The 26,001-nt window shown below is 43.2% G+C and overlaps 1 protein-coding gene across 3 annotated transcripts in view; it reads right to left on the minus strand.

Moving 5' to 3' along the window:
• Positions 1–2,719: 2,719 nt before the first annotated feature.
• The window catches only part of ENTPD5 (ectonucleoside triphosphate diphosphohydrolase 5 (inactive)), a 42,479-nt gene continuing 19,197 nt past the window's right edge, over positions 2,720–26,001 (minus strand). For all 3 annotated transcript variants that reach the window (XM_047794856.1, XM_047794855.1, XM_047794857.1), the window contains 14 exons: positions 24,914–24,978; positions 21,261–21,545; positions 20,561–20,640; positions 18,742–18,885; positions 14,297–14,372; positions 13,982–14,017; positions 13,570–13,658; positions 13,195–13,274; positions 12,187–12,248; positions 10,739–10,840; positions 9,887–10,027; positions 8,067–8,123; positions 7,074–7,189; positions 2,720–3,820 (listed from right to left, as the gene is read on the minus strand). In XM_047794856.1, the coding sequence (XP_047650812.1) occupies positions 3,734–3,820; positions 7,074–7,189; positions 8,067–8,123; positions 9,887–10,027; positions 10,739–10,840; positions 12,187–12,248; positions 13,195–13,274; positions 13,570–13,658; positions 13,982–14,017; positions 14,297–14,372; positions 18,742–18,885; positions 20,561–20,640; positions 21,261–21,477 (1,287 nt within the window). In that variant the 5' untranslated portion in view covers positions 21,478–21,545; positions 24,914–24,978 and the 3' untranslated portion in view covers positions 2,720–3,733. The remainder of the gene's footprint in view (positions 3,821–7,073; positions 7,190–8,066; positions 8,124–9,886; positions 10,028–10,738; positions 10,841–12,186; positions 12,249–13,194; positions 13,275–13,569; positions 13,659–13,981; positions 14,018–14,296; positions 14,373–18,741; positions 18,886–20,560; positions 20,641–21,260; positions 21,546–24,913; positions 24,979–26,001) is intronic.

The following is a 26,001-nucleotide window of genomic DNA, read 5'->3' on the forward strand; positions in this document are numbered from 1 at the left end:
AAAAAAATTGCTAAGGTGCTGTCTCATTCATTTTCACTTATTAGCAGTCCTTTCCAAAGAGAAGTTATACAGTTTATTTTTTTAAATGCTGGTTGTAAATTTATACAGTTGTTTTTGATAAAGTATTAGAAAGTCAATTGATGCATTTTTGTTAGAATTGCTATTTTAAAATAACATTAAAATGCAAATTAAACATAAATTGCTTTAACCTCTGTCACACTTGACCTGAAAAGAAAACCAGATCTTAAAATGCTAGGTATTACTTTGTCATTGCAGCACCATATTTCAGTTTTAATTATGGTTCTTCCATTGTGGGCACCATTGTCTGTTCATTAATAAAACAATAAATTTCATTGCACAGGTTTAAAGACCTCAGAAACCAAGTCAAAAGAAAAATTCTGATTAGCAGCAAATTGTTGAGGTGGGCAGGGGGTTGTTTTGCTATGCATTTTTGAAGCGCTTACCTCATACATAGTACCAGAGATTTCACTTGAAGAGATATGGGATCCATCAGATTTCAATACTATAAAGAACATCTTGCCCAGAAGTCTGACTTGAAGACGAAAAGGAGAAGGTAACAGTTTGCTTCTGAACCAAGCTAAGCTACTCTTGGGAAATATTTTTGAAGGAATGGGAAATTTGTTATTGCACAGGAGCTTTTCAGGTAACTGGGAAATTTATGAGACACTAGAGTAAAAAGGTGTGAATGTCACAAACCTTTGTTCTCAGGAAAACTGTGCCCATAATGAAAGATGGCAGCCACTGGGAAAAGCTGTGTTGACCCCTGGCAGAGCCCAGAAAGGTCGCTGAAGGGGAAAAGGTCATCTTTCATAAAGAATGGAAAGGTAGCCCAGGTTAGAACATGGGGCGCTTCAAAAGCACGTGAACAAAATTGGGTAAGACATGAAGAATTTTAAGGCACACCTTGCAAAGACCTCCATAACTGACAGGATGTTTTTCTGATGATAATGATATCAAACAACACACACACACCCCCTATGTGCCGGGCCATGTCCTAAGTATTGGAAATACAGACCACAGTTATAGAAAGGAAACTTAGCCACCAATATTAGCTCCTACAGAAGCTCTTAATGAGAGGCCCCAAAAGGTACAGCAAGGGCAGAAAGAACATTATAGACAGTTTTTTTGTTTTTAAGAAAAATTTTCATTCCAAATTGCTCCTAAAATGGATAAGATAGTTAAAGGTAGTTAATTCTATAAATAGTATAATTCTCCAAATATTATAATCAAGATTATCAGAAAATAGGTAGATACATTTCTGGAGTTACAATGCATCTACCCAAGAGTTCCGAAAAGTATTTGGGATGACTGAAATAGTCTGCTGAACAGTATGTGGCCTTTGTGAGAAAAGCTTCAGAGACAAGCTGTGCTAATACAGACCAGGCAGTCTTACCTCTCTGGACTGATCAAGCTGGAGTAGTCTCTAGTGAACACAGTTTATCTCTTGGGAAAACAACTTGGTTTCTAATAGGAAATGCTCTCCCCCTAATCCTGTGGAACAAAATTTTGTGTATGACGACTGGTTCTAACACCTGACATTTCAGACAAAGATGGGAAGGGTCTAGGAGTCATGTGGTGGGACTGGGGAGGAGCTTTCTTCAAAAAACTGAAAGGCCTGTGCAAGGATTAGAGCAGAATCAAGATACTAAGAAGATATGTAGATTTCAGCTCAATATAAGGAGGGATTTTTTTTTTTTTTTTTTGGTCATCAGTGCAATCCCAAAGCAGAATGAGTTGTCTGAAAACATACCTTGACAGAAGCTGAGTGAAAATCAGAAGTGTTAAGGGAATTCTGCAATGTTCTACCCATTGGATTATATGCTTAGGCTGTTTCCAACTCTAAAGATTTTTATTTCATTATGCATTTTTGGGGGAAGAAGCAATATGTATAAAGGTGACCTCGGTAATAATTAAAAGTGTGAAGAATGAAAAAATTCCACATAGAACTAAAAAACTAAAGTTCGGGGGATGAGGATATAGAAATTTGCCTAATCACTTGCACATCTCAGATGTTAAATATTTATTGACTCAATGGAATACCTTTTAAAATAAGGTTCCCTGGAGTTCCTGTTGTGGCTCAGCGGAAATGAACCCGACTAGCATCCATGAGGACGTGGGTTCAATCCCTGTCCTTGCTCAGTGGGTTAAGGATCTGGTGTTGCCGTGAGCTGTGGTGTAGGTTGCATACTCAGCTTGGATCTAGCATTGCTGTGGTGTAAGCCGGCATCTATAGCTCTGATTTGACCCCTAGCCTGGGAACTTCCATATGGGTGCGGCCCTATAAAGAAAAGTCTACGGTGAAAGCTACAAATCTGGGGAGATGCAACTCCGCTGGAAAGAAGTTGGAGGTAAAGAGCCAAGGCAAAAGAGCCAGACCAGAAGAAGATCTTTCAAGTCCAAGAGCACTGGAGTTGGTAGACAAGAAGAAGGGATGGTCATGTGGGAAAGTGCAAGATATGAATTTTAGGGGAAATAATTCACAGAATCGAGCTCTGAATATTCACTCAGTGAGAATCCACTCACTGATGTGGGCCAAAATGGCCAACCAAGTCCAATGTTAGGATTCAAGAAGGGTATCAGAAACCCTGGAACTGGACAAGTATTGCAGAGGATGCTAGCTAAAGTGATCAGGGGCCAAGGCAGGAACAGTGACTGCTACAAAGAAAAGGGCAAACCAAGAGGGGCTGTTACCACAATCTAGATCCTTAAACAGCACAGCCACAGGCCTCTTACCACAGGCCAAAAGCTAGGCTGTAGATTTATTTCTTAGAAATACAAAGAAAAGTTTTGGATGACAAACACATTAGCCTGGAAGGAGGTACCGGTGCACATGCGTGTGCATGTACACAAGCATGCACACATGTGCACGTGCGTGCACTCACACACTCTCTCTCCTATAAGGTTGGATATGTTCATTAATCCCAGGGTAGACTGGCAAAAAAGAAGGTGGTCTATACAGAGCAGCCACAAGCTCCCAAGACCTGTTCCTAGAAACAAAACGGCCCCTTTTCTTAAGGCTGGGACCTGCCCAGTTAGGACCTGCTCTCTGTCCTGCTGAGATTTAGGATGGCTCTCCGGTGGCTGATTGGAGCTAAAACAAAGCAGGATCACATAACTTCAGATAATGGGTTTTTCTCTCTCTCTCTCTTTGAATAGCAAATGGAAAGCAAAACCAGGTATTTTTTCTTTCTTTGTTAGGGTAGGTGGGTGGAGACAAATGTAGGACAGAGCAATATGTAGGGAAGAAAAAAATGCTTGTGTGGGTCATGGAACTGCAATCAGCTTAGTTTAACATGTAAGAATAAAATTAAAATGTCCAAAGGAATGAGGCACTAAAAGGGTTGAAATGAGATTTTTCTTTGGTTCCCAGGGTTCCATCCCTGAGTTTTCCAAGGTTCCATTCCAAAAGAGTTCCTTTGGGCTCGCTGTGACACACAAGGAATCTCACAGATTTAGACTCTGGTACCAGCTGTGCACGAATAGTGGTTAGGAGACAGTTCACATTAGGTGTGTAAAATTATTTAAACCCAAATCTCTAGACTCAAGGGCAAGACTTGCCTTCAAAAGCCTCTTCTTACTGATGAAACCAGCTGCTGGGCTTCAGTCTAGGCTGAACCCAGACTAGCTCTCAACATGACTGAGTCCTCTCCTCTTTCTGTCTCCCTTTAAAAAGGTTGTTGGCAGATGCAGGCTTTGGAGGAAGGGCTTGGCCTTAGTGGGAGATGCCCAGAGACTGTAGCAGGTGGAAGGTGGCCCCCAAGGCCCAGCCTGTCTCTATGTTGTTCACTTTCTTTGTCAGCTGTTGGCAAGGAGAAAAAAAATCTTCACATTTCCATTCAATTTTCAACTTTAGCAAGCACAAAACGGGCAGGTCATATCTGCAAAGGTCATCTGCGTGGCCAAACCGAAGCAGAATCGAGAGTGGCCAGTCTCTGGAGGCTTCCCCAAATTTTGCCCCTGCCATTGCCTCTACACCTGCTAATATGATCCCTGAATCTTCTGGCCCAGAAGTGTCTCAGCCCAGGACTTCTAGACAGGACCTTTCAGGCACACAGACTTTTTAATGCTTTCCCTAATCCTGAAACTAAATGTAACAGGAGTTAGTTAGGAATAGATTCAGAGGTAGGAAAGAACATCTAAGCTTCTCAATTCATACTCTGTAGCATCTGCACCTTCTTAAGCACTAGTTAATAATCAACCAAGGGATATGAGGCATTCTAGGCCAGGTTATGCCTCAACTAGTTTAGAGACCTTGGGCAAAAGTTTAGACATTCCTCAACTATGTAACAGGGGATTAGATTAGTGTTTATCAAATTTTTTTCTTCAGGATCCTAGAGGTTTCCTGGAAGTGCTTCAAAGGAGAAGGGGAGGCAAAATGGTGAAGGAGTTCTAGGCCCCTGCCTCTGCTTCAACCGGATGGTTCCATTTTTATCAGTGTTACTGGCATTCTGCATAAGCTACTGTTGAATATAGATGCCATCACTACCCACCCACCCACACATAGGTTTGCAAATCAGTGGACTGGTTTTAGTCTAATACTAACTTCCTATGTCACAATTCTTCTATGTTGACCTGATGAAATCTAGTCTATAACCACTGTACCAAAACTGGGAAGAATGGCATATGAATCAATAGCTTGAGATATAGTCTGTGACACCTGAATCAAACTGAGAGTGCCTCCCTATCCCCCATCCCCAAAATGCTCTTCCTCCGTCCTCAGGACAGAACTGATAGCCTAGGGATACAGATGCCAAAGTGAAGCCATCTCTGGGCAGGGGACTGTCCAGCCCTGATTCAAATTCTGCCGCCACTGAAATAAAGACTAAAAGGATGCCAAAGTGGAAATGGCAGAAAATTGTCCTTAAATGGACATTTTTGTTGATACTTATTATTATTGAGGAAGTTAACTTAGTATGTACTGAGGGCTTAGGATGACCTCTGTTATCCACAAATCCATCTCCAGCTGGTGTGAAATGCCTACACTAACAATTATACCAATATATATATTTTTTTTGTCTTTTTGCTATTTCTTGGGCCGCTCCCACGGCATATGGAGGTTCCCAGGCTAGGGGTCCAATCGGAGCTGTAGCCACCGGCCTACGCCAGAGCCACAGCAACGCGGGATCCGAGCCGCATCTGCAACCTACACCACAGCTCACGGCAACGCCGGATCGTTAACCCACTGAGCAAGGGCAGGGACCGAAACCGCAACCTCATGGTTCCTAGTCAGATTCGTTAACCACTGCGCCATGACGGGAACTCCACAATTATACCAATATTAACAACTTACTATGTGCCAGGCATTATACTTTATCTCAATTGTCATAGCCCCATTCAATAAGTACTCTAAGGTTTCTTATGTTTTAAATGAGGAACCTAGGAGTTTCCATCATGGCTCAGTGGTTAACGAATCTGACTAGGAACCACGAGGTTGCGGGTTTGATCCCTGGCCTCGCTCAGTGGGTTAAGGATCCAGCATTGCTGTGAGCTGTGGTGTAGGTCGCAGATGCGGCTTGGATCTGGCGTTGCTGTGGCTGTGGTGTAGGCCAGAGGCCACAGCTCCGATTCGACCCCTAGCCTGGGAACCTCCATATGCCGTGGGTGCGGCCCTAGAAAAAGACAAAAATAAATAAATAAAATAAATAAAAATGAATGAGGAACCTAAAAATTAGAGAGAGGAAGTAAATCATCTGAGGTCATCGGCTAGTAAGCTTGCTGAATCAGAACTTGAACCCAGATCTGATGGACAACAGAGCCTATGCTTAAAACACTATGCTATACTGACTCCCCTGGAAAGTAACTCTTTCGATGCCAATATTCTTGGCAGATATAACAATGCTTTAAATCCAAATACCTCTGTACAAATCAATTTATGAAATCTGTTTAACACAAGAAATGGGGCAATATGAACTATCTGGAAATGAGGAAACAGGAAGAAGTGGCATAAGAAAAGGAGAGGGTTTCAAAAACAAAGTAGTCTACTTACTTGACCCCAAAGTTCAAAGTTGCCTTGTGTCATAGCTATATTTTTGTCACATCTCCTCTAATAGACTGTGTGCTATTTGAGGATAAAGATTACATCATAATCATCTTTGTAATTATAATATACAATTATTCAATTATGGTATAGAAGATCAGAAAATATGGGATGGATGAAACTCATGTTTTTGGAATAGTTACCACAGATCAAGTTAAGAAGTCCAAGACGGACCCAAGACTCAAGAGGCACTAAATATACGAGGCACTCATAAACTATATGTGACATACTACACAAGGCATTCAATACTCAAGAAGTCTTGAATAAGCCACGCCTTGGTAATACCCTTTTGGTCCCTCCTGTCTTCTGCCAAACAAAACCATCTAATGGGCTAATGAGTGAGCTAATGCTCCTGTGCAGTGTACTTGCCCCTGTGCCCTTCCAAAGAGAGCAAGTAGCAAGTCGGTGTAATGGCCCCAGGCACCTTCTGCCCTTGTACCCCCCTGACCAAACTTCAGCTAAAGTCCTTGTCATGACATTACCAGCAGCAGAGAGGTAGGACATGTGAACCAGGATTCAGAAGTACAGCACTGCCAACCTGTGTTCACCTAGCTCATTTCTTCCCCCTTGCTTCTCAATTTAATAAACCATTTGTCTTAATTTGGGCTGCAAATCTTTCTGCTGTGACCTTTGGGACAGCTCACAGTACCTAAAGGTAATAGACAGTTGACCTTTGAACAATGTGCCAATCCCCATATAACTTTACAGTGGGCCCTCCCTATCTGCAAATTGAACTGTGTAGTACTGCGGTATTTACTCTTGAAAAGAATCCAGGTGTGAGTGGACCCAGTTCAAAGCCGTATTATCCAACGGTCAATTGTACTTAGAAGCTGCCACTGCATCAAGCTAATTTCCCACATTCCTGGTGCCTTGCGTAGTGCCTTGTCCACAGCCTTAGTAAAATGACCTCATAATTCAACCTTCAGCCACTCTGATTACTAAACAAGTTTTAACTCTTTCTTCCCAGCTCCCAAATAAGAGGACTGCTAGGTGACTCTGGCGTCCTTTCTCTTACCTGTAAGATGGTACTGCCTGCAAAGCCAAAGCCATCCTTCAGTAAGGCTGTGATGTAACTGAGATCCATGCACAGGAAAGGACTGCCTGAGGTGAAGTTTTCCAAGTTATCACATACTGGAGGTGAGAGAGAGTGGAGAACAGAACTCAAGTTTGCAGTCAACTGAGAGGTGTATGATTTTCTCTAAACAGACCAAGAATAAGCAAAGCAGAATCCTCTATCCTCCTCCCAGATTCCTGGGAGTTTCTGATGTTAGAACTGTGCACTGACAGCCTCTGCAAGACCCCAGCTTCTCAAGAACCTGCATATTTCTGATGTATCTACTCTAAGGTACATGGGTGCTAGTTTATTTGCTGTATTTCTATAACCTACTATCGGGGCTTAATTCAACTAAATCCCTTTTATATTAATGCTGGGGCTCAGTATACAAGGGAATACCAGTTAGCTCCACTTTGGAGCCACTGGGTAAGATCATTTGTTTGTTTGTTTCCTGTTTGTTTTTTTTATGGCCACACCCGAGGTATATGGAAGTTCCTTCGGGGTGGGATTGAATCTGAGCTGCACGCTGGATCCTTGATCCCACTGTGTTGGACTGGGGATTGAACCTATGCCTCTGCAGCAACCCGAGCAGCTGCAATCAGATTCTTAACCCACTGTGCCACACCAGGAACTCCTATTTGTATTTTTTGATGGGCTCTTTCAAGGAAGACTCTTGTGGCTATTTCTCATATATTTTGTATAGTTCATTAACACTGATAACACTATTTCATTTTTTCAAAAAAGTGAGAAATAAATGTTTTCACCATTTCTTCAAGGTCTCTTGTATTCTCATATTTTTCTTTGCCACTTAATGCTTTTAACCCCTGGCAAAGATAGGAAACCAGCCTTCTGAGAGACTTTCTGCTGGCTGAGCTGCATTAGGTGACTTTAAGGTCATGGATTCCCAGGCACAGCCTCACGGGCTCACCTACGATGGTTTACACTGGTGCTTACCTTCCCTTGCTTTTCTTTCAAAATCGTCAACTTTTAAAACACCGCCCTTTTCATAATCTGAAATGAAACAGAACAGTAGTTGATGTTAAAATGTCTTCAGGAAACATAAGGAAATTTATCCTAGTGATATTTATAATAATGAGAAAATAAAAATAAAACTTTCAACATCAGAGAATGGGATAAACCAACATGACTTATCACTACAATATAATCTATGCAGTTTATTTTATTTATTCATAACCTATTTATGTGATGTATATTTAACTACAGCTAAAAAAACTGGCCCATTAAAAGAGGGCCATTAGGGCGTTCCCTGGTCATCCAGTGCTTCAGATTTGGCACTTTCACCACTGCCTGGGAACTGAATTTCCACATTAAGCTGCTGCATACTGCTGCCAAAAAAAAAAAGACCAGCCACATTTCAAATGTTTTAAAACCACATGTAGCTTGGGCTACATTAACACAAATAAAAATGGGCCATTAAACACATTAGAAGATAAGAAATTCACATCTCAGGTCATGACAGAACACATATATTCTCATAGCTAAAAAAAAAAATGTATTACTGTTATGATAAGAAAAAAAGTTATAGGAGTTCCCACTGTGGCGCAATGGGATCGGCGGCCTCTCTACAGTACCAGGACGAAGGTTCAATCCCTGGCCTGCCATAGTGAGTTAAAGGATCTGGTGTTGCCCAAATTGTGGTGTACGCTGCAATTGTAGCTCGGATCTGATCCTGGCCCAGGAACTCCTATGCTTCTGGGCGGCCAAAAAGAAGAAAAAAGTTGTAAGAGGAAACATTTTGGGGAGATGGACATGTTCATTATAATGAATTTGGTGATGGTTTCGTGAGTATACAGATATGCCACAACTTAACAAACTGGACACTTTATTCATTTTTCCACTGAGCCCATGGCATGTGGAAGTTCCTGCGCCAGGGACCTAACTGGTGCCACAGCAGTGACCCGGGCCACCCACAATGACAACACTGGATCCTCGGGCCACTGAGGAACTCCCAAACTGTACACTTTAAGTATGTGCTACGTTTGAGGAGTTCCTACTGTGGCGCAAAGGGTTAAAGAATCCAGTGTTGTCTCTGCAGCGGTTCAGGTTGCTGCTGGGATGCAGATTTGATCCTCAGCCCAGTGCAGTAGGTTAAGGATCTGGCATTGCCGCAGCTGTGGTGCAGGTTGAAGCTACAGCTCAGATTCAATTCCTGGCCTGAAAATTCCCATATGCCACAAGTGTGGCCAAAAAAAAAAAAAAAAAAAAGCATTTTATGTCAATTATACCTTCATAACAAAAAAAAAATTTTTTTTTAAGCCTTCATGAGTTCCTGTTGTGGCACAGTGGAAACAAACCCAACTAGTATCCATGAAAATGCAGGTTCGATCCCTGGCCTTGATCCATGGGTTAAGGATCCCACACTGTCGTGAGCTGTGGTACATACAGGTCAAAGACGTGGCTCGGATCCTGTGTTTCTATGGCTGTGGTGTAGCCCAGCAGCTATAGCTCTGATCCAACTCCTAGTCTGGGAACTTCCATGTACTGTGGGTGCAGCTCTAAAAGCGAAAAATATAAAATAAATTTAAAAAATGAAAAATAAATACAAAAGGACCTCATGTATATTTGTTTACGCCATCTTCTAGTCTCCAAAGGTTCTAAATCATATTCACTCTTTCACCTGGGTGATTTGAGAGAAAAAGAAAAGTAGGGTGATCACCTCGACAAAGAATTTCAAATACTCCTTTTGTCCCTTTCCTTTCCCACCACAGCCTTGCCCAGTTTTCTCCCTGCACTGGCAGCTGCAGTGGACTTACCAATCATGTCTGTGTCAACAGCTCGGTCATAGTAGTAAGAGAAAGCATAGAAGGAGCTTCTCTGGACCTCATCTGGCTGATGAAGTTTTCCTTGGACCACCCTCAGCACTTCAGCGTAACAGGGCTCAAAGCCCACCTCCCCTGCTGGGGCAAAGGTGCACAGGGGCAAGGTGAGAAAGTGAGAAGCAAGCTGTGAAGTCAATGAAAGAGCAGGGGGATCAAGGTGAGCTGAGGCTCAGGACAAAGGCACATGGAGATGAGCAAGTTTCTGCAGCCTCATCACTCTGGGGGGAGGATACCTGCTTCTCTACAGCGGCTCCCCTCCCTAACCTGTGTCCACCAAAACAGCTCTAGCCAACCCTGAGCTACTGCCTAGCATTATGCTTCACAGTATTTATGAGAAGTATGCACAGGCTCACCAGATTCCCTCACTGGAAAAAAAATCAAGCTTTTTCCTTGAGTTTAAGGTCTATGCCTCTTATAAAACCTACGATCAATTATTCTTCCTATTGTCTCGATTCTAAGTTATACCGTATTTGAAATAACTAAACATTAATTGAACCTGAAACAGAGTTTCATTCTGCTGAGGACAGAGACCCTTAATACATCAACCTAGGGAAAGAAGAAGTTTCTAATGTATCTACAACTCTTGGGCAGGGAAAAGCTGAACAGAATGGTGGCTGTCTTGTTCACTGTCCCTTCACACTACTCCTTGAAGGCACAGCAACATCTTTTTGGAATTAGTTCCTGCAGAAGACAAGCTCTCTTGAGCTCTGGAAAAAAGTTCCCCATGGGATTTTTCTAGACTCCTAGTGTAAAGTAATGTCAACCACTGAAAAAAATATCACCTGCCTTCTTGGTTGCCACCATACTGGTATTTCACACCCCCAAAGATCCACTCTGCTTCCAACCATCTCGGTAGACAGGCACTTCGGAAAGTGTGTCCACCAATTCCTGTAAGAAAGCACACCACAAAGGAAGAGGCAAAGGTGTGAGAGAAGAAGGCAATCAAGAAGCCAATAAGGTTCAAAGGAATTATCAAAGTGGCTGGGCCTTAAAATCATAAGAAATTAGTTCCATGACTGCGTCCTACGACAGGAATACTTAACTCAGGGATCACAGATGGACTCCGCAGGGTTGGTGAATCCTTTGACACTACAGGCAAATTTTTGTGCATATGTCTATTTGGCAGAGGGGTCAATGGCTTTCATCACATCTCAAAGAAATCTAAAACCTACAATGGAAAAAGTTTCATCCTTTCTAAAAAAAGGAAAAAATACTGTTCTATTTAACTCATGGGTTGCTGTGAGGCTTAAATAAAATACACTGAGAATGTAAACTCTGAAATGCCATACAATCCTCACTGGAACCATGTGCCATACGAATTCAATTAAATGCAAAAATCTCTTTTGGAGTTCCAGCGGTGGCTCAGTGGTTAATGAATCCGACTAGGAACCATGAGGCTGCGAGTTTAATCCCTAGCCTCGCTCAGTGGGTCAAGGATCCGGCATTGCCGTGAGCTGTGGTGCAGGTCGCAGACACGGCTCAGATCTGGTGTTGCTGTGGCTGTGGCATAGGCCAGCACCTGTAGCTCCGATTAGACCCCTAGCCTGGGAACCTCCATATGCTGCGGGTGTGGCTCTAGAAAAAGGTAAAAAGACAAAACAACAACAACAAAAACAAAAAATTCTTTAATGTGAAGAAAGGGGCACAAAAAGGTTAGCTAACTGGCCCCAAATCACAAGACTAGGACTGACTCTAGTTCTGCCTGACCCCAAAAGCTGAGCTCTTAACCCCTCTACCACCTATGAAGGGAGGAATGGATGGAGTTGCCTGCCGACTCAGTGGGTTAAGCATCCAGCTTTGTCACTGCTGTGGCGTGGGTTTGACCCCTGGCCTGGGAACTTCCACATGCCCTGGGTGAGTTGTTCAGTTACTCCACCTTTTAAGTGGACTGTTGCTGTCTGCACCTTCCATGTAAAATTAAGGGCTTGAGCAGGCTCTTGCCAAATTCACACCTTGAGACTTGAATTCCCACAGACCTTTCAGCATCCTGGCCAAAGACCATTCTCCTTATACAAACAGATTCCACGCTGGAAATGGCTAATAATATATACCAAAACATCTGAGTTCATAAAGTAGAAAAGGAATTTTCCATTATCATGTCCATTTACAACATATGCTTCCTACTGCAGCATAACCCTCTCCTCCATAGAATCCCTGCCAAGGTGTATAAAAGGCAAGCTGAGTATTGGTGTCACTCTCACCATACCCCAACCAGCACCGGTACCCAGACGAACCTTCTGTCTCCAGGGCTCCCAGGGTTGCTAGTCTTGCAGCTTTCAATCCAAATCCCAAGTAACTGTAAAATACAGGATTGACTAATTTCATGCTGGGCCTGAATTCTCCAGCCTAAAGCTCCCTCTTGCAAAAGTAACACGGTTTCTCTGTTTCCCTCTGAAGGGAGGAAAACCTTGTTATCTGTGACCTTTGCAGCTCATGTGGACAATAAGCAAGAATTCCTGCACAATTCAGATCAAGGCCATGCAGTAAGAACTGTCCAGAGCTATGATTTAAAGGCCAGAGACAGTGACATTTTCTAGAGTCCCACCCTGGGAACCACCCCCAGAAAAGCTCTCATTATCTTAGCTCTCAGCCCTACTGTGATCAAATTCTAGGCCGGATTTGAACATCTGAAGGTCAGCTTAAAAGAAGCTGACACAAGAGCTTTGGCTGAACCTTCTCTGAGTATCCTCTCTCTGGAGGAAATCTGACACATATGGAGTTCCTGTCGTGGCTCAGCATTAATGAACCCAACTAGTGTCCATGAGTACACGGGTTTGAACCCTGGCCTTGCTCAGTGGGTTAAGGATCCGGCATTGCTGTGAGCTGCACTGTAGGCCACAGACGTGGCTCGGATCTAGTGTGGCTGTGGCTGCACACACGGCCTGCTGTAGCTCCAATTCGAGCCCTAGCCTGGGAACTTCCATATGCCAAGGGTATGGCCCTAAAAAGACAAAAACTTGACACATATTACTTTTACTCTTATGTTGCTTATTTTTTACTTTTACATTAAAATAATCTTCTATTATTTTTTACTTTATTATTGTTCGTTAAGTATTTTCGAGGCCAGAAATGGAGAAACCTCTTGGATCCCTTGGGTTTTGGTTTCAGTCAACAGGACTTCAGGGATTGGCAAAGACTTTGTAAGGCTGGTCGGATGCAATATTAGATGTGAAAATGCTTTGAAAAGTTAGGAGAATCATACAATGTCAAATATCATTATTCCTCCATGTCCACCTCCTCACCTATGTGTATAGAGCTTATAAGTGCTGTTAAACATCTCAAAGGAAGTGAGGTAGCCTCGAGGGGTCTGTTCCAGGGTTTTCTGCAAGTCAGAAAAAGCAAAAAGGCTATTTAGGATCCACAATTATCTGAAGATGCTACCACCACCAACCCCAACCCTCCCCCTAAAAAAAAATCAGAGATGAAGAAGATAGAGTAAACTGCTAATCTCACAAGGCCTGAAGAATCCAAGGGTCCCTGAATAGTGAGGGGAAGTTCATCAATCATTAATTGACTCTGCTCAGCCTGTTCCTGGTAGAGCTGCTATGTGAAATGAGGCACCATGATATGCCTGCCGAGTGGGTTGCTAACCAGACCTTCACATGTGTATAACTCACCTCTAACTGGGGCAGGAACGTGATTTGGGTGGAGGCCCCCCCCAGGTCCAGGGTTCCCACAGTCTCCTGGCTGTGGCCATGCAGCTGACCTGTGAATGAGAGCCAGCTCTGAATATCTTCTGCTTCCTGGACAGCCCAACACTCCTCTGTCCACAATATCTCTCCTGCCCTTGTCATACACTGGAGGAATCCTGTAAATATTACCTTGCTCCTCAGCCCCAAAGGCTGCAGGCAAATGCTAACTTAGGCTTTTGCTGCAGCTGAAGCCTTGAAGGCAGGTAATAAACATGTCTTTCCTGCCCCTCTCCCATATAAAAAAGTATATATAAAAAGGGAAAAAAAGGTATTTCTTTGCTCCCTGACCATGTGTGAAACCCAGATATGGTCTTAGATAAACTTGAGAACGTATTACCTGTCAGAAAATTCACAGTAACCCAAGCTAATACGCCTAAAAAAGGAGAGAAAGACAAAGATTACATCCCAAGCATTTTTTTCCTCCTTCCCTGGCCCTATCTTTGTTCTTTTTCTCTCTAAATTTCTTAGCTGAAATACACCTTTTCCTCTCCCTATCCTTTTGTTTGCCGATATCCCCTTTCTCCTTGTTCATCTGTTCTCCTCTCTTAGTTCCTTTTTCTTCTGCACCCCCACCCTGTTCCCAGTTCCTTTACTCAGCTCTTTTATGAACCTAGCTCTCTCCTCCTAGAACATACATCACCACCTCGCCCACCTTCATACGATCCATCCATGATGCTGACACTGTCATCTGGTACCAGGAAAGGTGACTTCTTGAAGATCTCTCTTACCTAAAGAAAAAGGAAAAAAATCTAGATTCCCTAAGGCAACAGACTTACATATTTTGACTATATCCTATAATGCTTAGAAAACTATACTCTTCATTTTTCCTAGATAAAATTTTAGCAGAACTCATTCCTTTTCCCTAAGAAACCAGAGAGGAAACTAGGCAAGCCATTATCAGTTTCTCGTAAAGCAAAACAAAACAAAACAAACAGGGATTCTTTTCACCTTAAAATAAATCTGGGGGGAGAGGGGGAGGGCTGGACTCAGGGTTTGGGATTGGTACAGGCACACTGTGGTATATGAAATGACTGTGTAGCACAGGGACCTGCTGTAGAGCACAGGGAACTCTACCCACTGCTCTGTGATCGTCTATATGGGAAAAGAATCTGAAAACGAATGGATGTGTGTATACGTATAAGTGAATCACTTTGTTGTACAGCAGAAATTATCATAGCATTGTAAATCAACTATACTTCAATGAGACTTAAAAATTGAATTAAAAAAATAAAGTATGAATCCGACTAGGAACCATGAGGTTGCAGGTTCAATCCCTGGCCTTGCTCAGTGGGTTAAGGATCTGGCGTTGCCGGGAGCTGTGGTGTAGGTCACAGACGCAGCTCAGATCCTGTATTGCTGCGGCTGTGGCATAGGCTGGCAGCTTCAGCTCCAATTGGACCCCTAGCCTGGGAACCTCCATAAGCCTCGAGTGCGGCCCTAAAAAGCAAAAAAACAAAAACACCAACCACACTTGATTTAATTCTACTTGAACACATATAGGAAGCTAGGAGGTCCCTTTCCTACTCCATCTGAGATGCGCAGATAAACCTGGATAGCAGAGAAGAGTTGGGCCTGGGTGGCTCCTGAGGATCCAAGAAAGTTTCTGCTGCTCTCCCATCAAATTCTACAGGACTCTGCCCTTTCTAGTAAAGGGACTCAGGTCCACGGGCTGAGATACTCTGCTGTCGGCCTGTGGCAAATCCTGCCACATGGCTGGGGCCTCAAGAGTCTAGAGAGACCCCAGATCTAGATTCATTTATCCTGTTTTAGGAGATGGGAATGAAGACCTCCTACAAATGCTCTTGACCCTCCATAAGAATAGGTCAATGATATTGGTGTTGGAGCTCCTGCTGTGGCGCAATAGGATTGGCAGTGTCTTGGGAACACTGGGACACAGGTTTGATCCCCGGCCTGACGCAGTGGGTTAGGGATCCAGTGTTGCCACAGCTTCAGCTTAGGTTGAGCCTGCATCTCAGTTCTGATCCCTAGCCCAGGAGCTCCATGCGCCTTGGGACGGCCAAAAACGGCAAAAAGAAATAATATTGGTGTTACCGCTTATTTTTATATGATTGTCATGGTGGGTGGGGAGGATTTCCAAAAAGAAATAAATAGGAGGAATTCTAGTCTGCTGGCTACTTTCTTTTTCTTTTTCAGTCACTCTCAAGATATATGAAAGTTCCCCAGGCCAGGGAGCAAATCTGAGCCCCAGCTTGGACCTATGCCAAAGCTGCAGCAACACCAGATACTTTAACCCACCGAGCAGGGCCAGGGATTGAACTGGCGCCTCCACCTCTGGATCATTAACCCACCATGCCATGCAGGTTATTGAAAACTCCTATTTGGAGTTCCCGTCGTGGCGCAGTGGTTAATGAATCCCACTAGGAACCATGAGGTTGCGGGTTCGGTCCCTGCCCTTGCTCAGTGGGTTAACGATCCGGCGTTGCCGTGAGCTGTGGTGTAGGTTGCAGATGCGGCTCGGATTCCGCGTTGCTGTGGCTCTGGCGTAGGCCGGTGGCTACAGCTCCGATTCAACCCCTAGCCTGGGAACCTCCATATGCCGCGGGAGCGGCCCAAGAAATAGCAACAACAACAAACAACAATAACAACAACAACAACAACAAAAGAAAACTCCTATTTTTACTTTTTTTTTTTGGTCTTTTTAGGGTCGCACCTGCAGCATATGGAGGTTCCTAGGCTAGGGGTCGAATCAGAGCTGCAGCTGCCAGCCTACACCACAGCTCATGGCAACGCCGGATCCTTTAACCCACTGAGTGAGGCCAGGGATTGAACCCATGTCCTCATGGATGCTAGTCGGGTTCCTTACAGCTGAGCCATGACAGGAACTCCCCTATTTTCACTTCTGATGGCACAAAACACTTCATGCAGTGACCTCTGGACCCTGTTCCAACCAGGAAAAGCAATTAAGTGATTTGTGAACAAGCTATTAAGGAGAAGGTAGATAAGAAAACAGGAGTAAACACATAGAGAGTTTCTGCTCTTGCCCTCTTCATCTCTCTCTGCTGCCCACATGTTTATTCTCAACAGAGCAGTCAGAATGGTGCTTTTAAAAGAGATGAAAGCTCAGGTCTCTCCTCAGTTCAAAACCCTCTAGTAGTTTCCTTCTTAGAGAAAAAGATCAAAGGCCTACACTGTTGTGCTGAGGCCCTACACAACAAAGACCTCGGCCCTCCCCACTTCTCTGACCTCATCTCCTACTTCCCTCCCATCATTCACTCCCCTCTAGCTATGCTGAACTCCTGGATGCCATTCCTTGAACATATCAAGCATATTCCTGCTTTAGGCCTTGGCACAAGCTCTTTTTTAGTCTGGAATATTCTTCCCACAAATGTCTTGACTAGCTTCCTTCTTCACTTTCCTCACATCTCTGATCAAATGCCTCTTATCAAATGAAGTCTTCCCTGACTACCCTATTTTTTTTTTTTTTTAGTCTTTTTGTCTTCTTAGGGTCGAACCTGCAGCATATGTAGGTTCCCAGGCTAGGGTCTAATCAGAGCTATAGGTGCTGGCCTACGCCACAGCCACAGCCACGCCAGATCCAAGCCATGTCTGCGACCTACACCACAGCTCATGGCAACACCAGATCCTTAACCCACTGAGCGAGGCCAGGGATCGAACTCCCAACCTCATGGTTCCTAGTCGGATTCGTTTCCACTGCACCACAATGGGAACTCCGACTACCCTACTTAAATAGCATCTCTCCCACTACCAGCCCCAGCATTCCCTATCTGCCCACGCTGCTTTAGTTTTCTCCACAGCATTTATAGCATCTGACATACTTTGTATTGATTTATTTTCTGTCTCCTTGCAACTAAAATCTAAGATTCATGAAGACGGGGATGGTGTCTTTTTTGCTCCCTATTCTATGTCCTCAGTACATGGTAAGCTCTCATATACTAAAAAATGAGTAAATGAATAAATGAGGAATCACGATGCAGACATACTAGGCAGTTTGTCTTTGGACAAGGGACATAAGCCCTCTGTGCTGACAGTCAAAGGAAAATGGATTTAGAAGACTGAATTAACACACCTGTAAAACATAATCCTTTTTTGCTATAGTTTTCTGTTAGAACAGGATTCCACCTACAAATATTCTTCACAATATTAAATCTTATTAATCTTAGTAATTTACATATTCTTTGCATTATAAAATTTAAAGTTAAAAATACTGAGTCTTTAAAAACTCTCTGTACTTAAAGTTTTGATTTGAATGAGAGCTGAAATTAGGTAATCTTTAAAAATATTTCACTCTAGGGAGGTGCCATGGTGACTCAGCAGAAACGAGTCTGACTGGTATCCATGAGGATGAGGGTTTGATCCCTGGCCTCCCTCAGTGGGTTAAGGATCTGGTGTTGCCATGAGCTGTGGTGTAGGTTGCAGACACAGCCTGGATCTGGTGTTGCTGTGGCTGTGGTGTAGGCTGGTGGCTGTGGTGTAGGCTGGCAGCTTCAGCTCTGACTCAACCCCTAGCCTGGAAACCTCCATATGCCACAGGTGCAGCCCTAAAAAGACAAAAAAAATTTCACTCTAAATTTTCATGATTCTTCTCAAAAACTTTATGCTGAGAGAAAAGAGTCACACAAAAAAGACAGTACAAACTATATGATTCCATTTATATGAAATGTAAGAATAATCAAAACTCAACTATAATGATACAAAGCAGATTCAGTGGTTGCCTAGTTTCAGGGGAGGGGGAAACAATGCAAAGGGGAATAAGGAAACCTCTATACTTGTAAACACTCACTTAAATGTAAAATGGGCACATTTAATTGTATGTAATTATTCCTCAACGAAGCTGATTAAAAACAATTTCTATAATTCTTTAACAAGTTAGGAGAATTAAGAATATCATGGGCAGGAAGTACTTTATGCTTTTTAGGAAAAGCTCTATAAATTCAAGTGTAATATTTTTTAAATGTAAATAACTAGCTATAACAAGAGCCAGAGTCACCACAGTGCTTTAGCAATGGTACAGTACTAAAGGTAGCAGTAACACTCCAAAGAAACACATACCTGTGAAGAAAATATTCACATAGGGAAAAAGAATTATTCAGGACACAGAAGATTTCAAAAAACTACCTCAAAGAGCAGAGCCTTGGCTTTTTCTTCTGGCAGTAGGCGCAGTCCTGCTGTTGCCTTCAGGACCACTGGGGTTCTCTTCCAGTGACTTCGGGGGATGGAGTCTTTGGCCACCTCTAAGAGTTCTTGAACAGTCTCAGCACCCTTCAAAACAGATGATCCACGTATCCAGTGAATAGTCCATTTAGCGGAGCTGGTCTATCCCCTCAACATGCTCTGGGAGAGCGCCAGGGCCTTGAGCCCTTCTCTACTCTGTAGAGCAGAAACCTAGAGCAGCGAGCCTCTTCGAAGGAGAAGAAGCCACTTCATTTTAATTAAGTTGTAATAAAAAAAGATTTCTTGTTTTTTTTTTTTTTTTTTGCTTTTTAAGGCTGCACCCGCAGCATACAGAAGTTCCTAGTTTAGGGGTTGCATCAGAGCTGCAGCTGCTGGCCTACACCACAGCCACAGCAACGCCAGATCCGAGCTGTGTCTGTGACCTACACCACAGCAACATGACAATGCGGGATCCTTAACCTACTGAGCAAGGGCAGGGATGGAACCCCCATCCTCATGGATATGAGTCAGGTTTGTTTCTCCTGTGCCACAATGGGAACTCTAAAAATGATTCTTTTAGAGTGTGGCTGTTTTATTTGTTATTGTGAGTCTCATAAAAAAATTAGCTTTTTTTTTTTTTTTTTTTAGCTCAGAACGTTGGTATAGTGAAGGAAACAAGGTTTAGAGTTAGAAGACTTGCTTGCCAACATAGGTCACTTGGCCCTCCTGGGGCTTGGCTTCCTCAGCCATGAGATGAAGATACCATCACACAAAACTGTTGTGTGCATTAGATCAGGCAGACTGTGTGGAGCTTTTGTGATCTCTGTAAGGATGGAAATTGTCAGGTTCAATTTTGCATTACCAGCACCTACATGCATGGTCCACAGCAGATGTTCAAATTATAAGTTAAACACTATTATTTTAAATCCATTGTTTCTCTGAGTAAACATCTGCTCCGACAACACTACCTCTTAATCATTATAATAACTAACAACCACAACACAATTTTAATTCTCCAAATGTCAAATCAGTTTCTGATAAAGTAGATGCTTTCCAAAGCTCCTAATTTTCTAGCACATTTGCCATTTTGTAACAGTGAGCTGAGAAAATAAACATCCTCTCAGTTCTTCAAGTTCAAGCAGTTCTTAACATCAGGTCTTCCCTTGGTTAATGATTACACTTGTGACCCTGAACAATACCTTTAGATCTGCTACCAAATTTCAACATTCTGCCTTATTCTGTCTCATGTCAGTGTGGCCTCCGAAACATTGGGTGTTGCCTATTGTGGAGCTTCAAGGTGAAATATAATTGCGACAGAACCCTACAGTCATCCTCTATTACTGAAGATTTTTGTTGTCATGAGTTTCACCTAGTTTCTAGAATGTAGGCGTGGCTCTGTCCGTATCAGGGCACTCCGAAATGGAGGTCACTGGATCTACAGTCCCTCAATTGCTTAGAGAGCTTCACATCCTTCTTCTGTTATCTACACTAATCAATGCAGTGGATGGCTTCAACTCAAAAATCTTAAACAATACATACAAAGAGTGCAGGCTCTTTAGATGGTGTCATCCCTGCAAGGCCACTACCTACTTTCAACTCCTTCTACCCACGCCCTGGTGAGCCCAGGTGGACAGTTCCTGCCATCCAGGAGACTAGCTGAGGACAGAAAACTCATCTCACACATGACCTCAGTATCAGTAAGTGAACAGCATGAAACATTTCACAGCAGTGGTGTGAGTAATCAAGGCGTTTGAGAATCTAAACATGTAACTAAAAAACTCACCTGCTTAGGTTGATCTACAAAAGCAGAAAGTCCTGGCTTCACAGATTCAAAAATTTCCCCTTCCAGAATTGGAAGCTCGCCTATTTTGTCCATGAAACAAAACAGAAGAGAGATGGCTGGTTACTGAAGGTCAGGCTGTTTTTGATGCTGGGCTCCATATCACATTAACACACTATTTCCTTAAGCTATTCCAAGTCACCTGGGAATGGCTTGCAGGGTATTGGGCAGGGGGCAAAGGATGAGAAGTAATTGTTGAGGGTCTCTCTGCCATTTCTCTGGTGGACACCTAGCTTCTACTCCTTTCCTTAGCTTCTGTAACCTGAGGATGGGACTCCGAAAATTCAGAAAACTTTTATCTTCAGGGTCTCCTCATCCCCTTCTCCAAGGAGGGTGATGATCTTTCTCTCAAGATCACTCTCAATTTTCTAAACGCTGGAGTATCAATAACCTTTACAGAAAAGGAAAGAAAAACTACAGCTATACTTCTTGGACACATGGGTTTCAGACAGGCAGTCCAGATCTCTCTTAATTTCACAGTGAATTAAGCCATGTGTTCAGTTATAATCCAAAGTGTTTTCTGACGACAGACACTCAGTAGCCATAAGATTCTGTAATTCACCTCATACACTCACTCTTGTTTCTGGGCTAGATGATAAAGTGCAGATCTGCAGACTCTGGTGAGGGTATCAGATGCACTTACCTGGTATTTTCTGCACAAAGGTATAAACATGAATTCGAGTTCCGGTGCTCCCTGCATCAAACATAATTCCATACAAGGTGCTGGCACTGACATTGATGGGGCACATGGAAGACAAGAAGATACCCTCAAACCAAGTCTGCTGGTCTCTGTGGAAGACAGTGCTGCAAACGCAGGATGCTACCAGCATGAAAAAGGCTGTCCCCCAGGAAGTGCCCATTCTCTTTCAAGATGTAGTAGGTCTAGACTTTTGTTATAGAAGCAGTGCTGCTCATACACCTGCAGAGGCTTATAGGACAAAGACACAGAAAGTTAGACCAATAGGCCTTTTTGTAAAAGGAGAAACACTCATTACAAAACTCCCACCCCTTCCCCCAAGGAGCTCCTTCTCTATTCCTAATAACCAGCACAACAAGCTAGACCAGGCTGACATAGGCTCTTGGTACCTTTTTTGAAGGGTATCTGGTTACCGCAAAAGGAAACTGGGATTTAAAATGTATTTTCCCATGCTCTGCTTTTAATTGTAGGGCAGATCACATACTCAAAGGCTCTCTCTGAGAAGTTCCCACTGTGGTTCAGCGGTAACAAGCCTGACTAGTATCCATGAAGATGTGGGTTGGATCCCCGGCCTTGCTCAGTAGGTTAAGGATCCAGCGTTGCCGTGAGCCATGGTGTGGGTCAAAGACACAGCTCAGATCTAGCGTTGCTGTGGTTGTGGCATAAGATGGCAGCTGTAGCTCCAATCTGACCCCTAGCCTGGGAACTTCTACATGCTGCAGATGCAGCCCTGAAAAGCAATCAAACAAACCCAAAGGCTTTCTCTGACACCATGCTCCTAATGTGGAGTCTGATTTTCTTCTTGTGATATTGACAATTTTGTCTTTAGATCGTATACTAACATTTCCCTGTTTTTGTTTTTTGGCCTCCCTGCAGCACATGGAGTTCCCAGGCTAGAGATCAGATCCAGGCCATAGCTGTGGCAATGCCAGATCCTTCAACCCACTGTGCTGGCAGGGGATCGAACCTGTGTCCTGGAACTGCAGAGATGCCACTGATCTTTTCCTCTTTCCTCTTTTTGATTGATAGACAAGAAACTTAAATTTCTTAATTAAAGTTATAAAATTACAAAAAGGTTACAAAGTCCCTAGCACTGGAGTGTTCACAGCCTTTTAAATCAGCCCACTGGACTGCCATCTGTGACCAACAATGTTGCCAGTGGCCTGCACATTCAACCACATTTTAAAGAAATAAATCAACAATTTAAAAACACTTAAATAGAGCACTATGGTTTTTAAAACATCCTACATAGGTTTCAGGACATGATATCCTCATAAGAACTTAGAGCAGAAGGGTGAATTAAGACAAAAAGGCTCAACACTTGCTGAGTCATAAAGCAGGTCAGTGATGAGCTATGGCAAATTACTGCTTGTATTTCTTCTTTTTTTTTTTTTTCTTTTTAGGGCTACATCTAGGCATATGGAAGTTCCCAGGCTAGGGGGTCGAATTGGAGCTATCGCTGCAGCCTACACCACAGCAACAGCAACACCAGATCTGAGCTGCATCTGTGACCCACACTGCAGCTCACAGCAATACAGATCCTTAACCACAAGGACCGAACCCACATCCTGATGGACCCTAGTTGGGTTTGTTACCACTGAGCCATGACGGGAACTCCACTGCTTGTATTTCTTTTTTTTTTGGGGGGGGGGGAGGGGTCTTTTTTGCTATTTCTTTGGGCCGCTCCTGTGGCATATGGAGGTTCCCAGGCTAGGGGTCGAATCGGAGCTGCAGCCACTGGCCTACGCCAGACCCACAGCAACGCGGGATCCGAGCCGCGTCTGCAACCTACACCACAGCTCACGTTAACCCACTGAGCAAGGGCAGGGACCGAACCCGCAACCTCATGGTTCCTAGTCGGATTCGTTAACCACTGCGCCACGATGGGAACTCCCTGCTTGTATTTCTTAATGTACCCTTAGCAAAGACAAAAAAAAAACCAAAAACAAAACAAAACAAAAAAAAACACCTTTTAGGGAGTTCCCACTGTGGCACAGCAGAAACGAATCTGACCAGTGTCCAAGAAGATATGGGATTGATCCCTGGCCTTGTTCAGTGGGTCAGGGGTTTGGCATTGCCGTAAGCTGTGGTGTAGGCTGGCAGCTGTAGCTCTGATTCGACCCCTAGCCTGGAAATCTCCATATGCCATGAGTGCGGCCCTAAAGAGCAAAACAAAACAAACAAAAAACCTTTTAAAGTGGCTCAGCATTATTTGTTTTATTTATTTATTCATTTATTTATCATTTCTTAGGGCTGCGCCTGCGGTACACGGAGGTTCCGAGGCTAGGGGTCAAATCAGAGCCACAGCTGCTGGCCTACACCACAGGTCACAGCAACACCAGCCAGCCGCATCTTTGACCTACACCACAACTCACGGCAATGCCAGATCCTTAACCCACTGAGCAAGGCCAGGGATAGAACCTGGAACCTCATGGTTCCTAGATGGATTCATTTCCATTGAGCCATGACAGGAACTCCTATTTCTTTTAGATTTGTATATTAAGGTAGGTTAATATATGCAGAAATATATGCAGAAAACTTAGAATAAGGCTACAAAGAAAAATGTCTCCTGCATAGGCTATATTTTCTCCTGGTATTAAATGAAGAATGCCATCTCTATCCTCTAATATTTAAGGCTTCCTTAATCGCACTTTAAGCACTCTGTTCAAAACAGTTTTAGGTAAGAGTTCCCTGATGCCCTAGTGTGTTAAGGACCCAGCACTGTCACTGCTGTGGCTCGGGGCACTGCTGTGGTATGGGTTCAATCCCTGGCCCAGGAACTTCCATATGGCCATGGTCACAACAAAAACAAAACAAAAAACAAAAACAAGATGCCCAGAATATCTAGTTTTGTGTATTCTGATCCAGCTTTCACCTCTGAACTTCCCTTCATGTAAGTCAGTAAGTCATAGTTACTGGTTACATAAGATCTAGTTCCAAAGTCCCCATTTCTTTCTTTCTTTGCTTTTTTTTTTTTTGTCTTTTCTAGGGCTGCACCCATAGCATATGGAGGTTACCAGGTTAGGGGTCAAATCAGAGCTGTAGCTGCTGCCCTATGCCACAGCCACATGGGATCCAAGCTGCACCTGCAACCTACACCACAGTTCACGGCAACGCTGGATCCCTAACCCACTGAGCAAGGCCAGGGATTGAACCGCAACTTCATGGTTCCTACTTGGATTAGTTTCTGCTGTGCCATGACGAGAACTCCCAAAGTCCCCATTTCCCAGTCCCCTTATCTCTAATAGAATACTTGGGATTTTTAGAGTACAGATGGAAGATCCTTAATCATTCTCAAATCTGCTGATCTCCTAAGATTTGTTTTACCAAAATGCCTTCCTTCTCAGGTGACATACTACACATCATAAAGCAAATTAAAGTTAATTGCATTTGGAATATAAAACTATTTAAAATAACTAAAGTTGTTCTGAGGCACTACAAAGGCAAAGTTAGAACTAGTCAAGGTTGAACTTCTATCTTATAGTTAAGAATGAGAGCTACCAGCTAGGAAAGGAAAACCTGGAATCTCAAAAAAGAAAACTCATCTCAGGAAATCAACCACTGCATCAGGGCAGCTGCCTGGCCAGCGTCATACTCACATCTTCAATCACTCCCTTAGGCTGATTCTTCTTTTACAGTAACCAGTCTGGTCAAGTAGATCAACCTAAGTAACCGAAAACAAAAACAACCTTTTCAGATTACAAATATTAACAAATCGTTGTCTTGTCCAAAGCTCAAACTATACTCCACACTAAGTCCTTTCACTCGAGAAGTGTATTTAGGGGCTCTCCCGTCACCAGCTTGCTTCCATTGTCGTGACAGATTCCACAGCAGCCTTCCTCAGGACTCACTCATATTTCCTCTACTATTGTGGTTTCTGAAAAAAAAAAAACTTGCCAGCTTCTGTTCCCATTAAGCAAACATTTGTTTTTCTTCCAAAAGAAATTGCAAGGGAAAAAAATGCATGCTAGGTATCTGTTTTCATGAAGTGAAAACTGCAGAGTCATGCCAGGTGTTCAGTGTAAAACAGTAGATTTTAGAGAAAGCAAATGATGAACACATAAAATATCCCTTCTGCTTTGAATCCCTACCTCCTAACACCACTTCCAATCTCATTCTTCCTTAGATCAGCTACTGTAAGGATGGTATTAAAAAGGCTTACAACTTGGAGCATACAGAGAGACACCCTAATTTACAAGACACCAGATTACACAGCTTGCTCATTCACTGTCTTTGCTCAAATGTCACCTTCTCAGAGTCCTTCCTTGTCTATTGTATTTAAAATTGCAACCCACCTGGTCACATGCATGTCTTCTACCTTCTACCTGTTTTTCTTCACAGCACTTTTCACCTGTTAATACACTACACAATGTACTACTTTTGTGTGTTGTTTTTCTCATACTCCTTGCTCCTGACTCTGCCCCCGTCCTTTGTGAGCTATACACGGGCAGGTATTTTTGTGTTTTGTTCACTGATGTGTTTCCAGCAGTGGAACAGTACTGAAGTGACTCAGGGTCTGGATCGCACTCATTTAATAAGAATAACTGACTTCTTTCCAAAAGGAAATTAACTATTCACCCATTAGAAGATCATGATTCCAAACTTTCCAAGGATCGACTGTTTCTCTGAATGGGTCAATCATATAAAAAGCCTTACTGCTACTCAACATAATATATATAGACTGGAG

Source organism: Phacochoerus africanus, chromosome 9 (genome assembly GCF_016906955.1).
Source record: "Phacochoerus africanus isolate WHEZ1 chromosome 9, ROS_Pafr_v1, whole genome shotgun sequence".
NCBI lineage: Eukaryota > Metazoa > Chordata > Mammalia > Artiodactyla > Suidae > Phacochoerus > Phacochoerus africanus.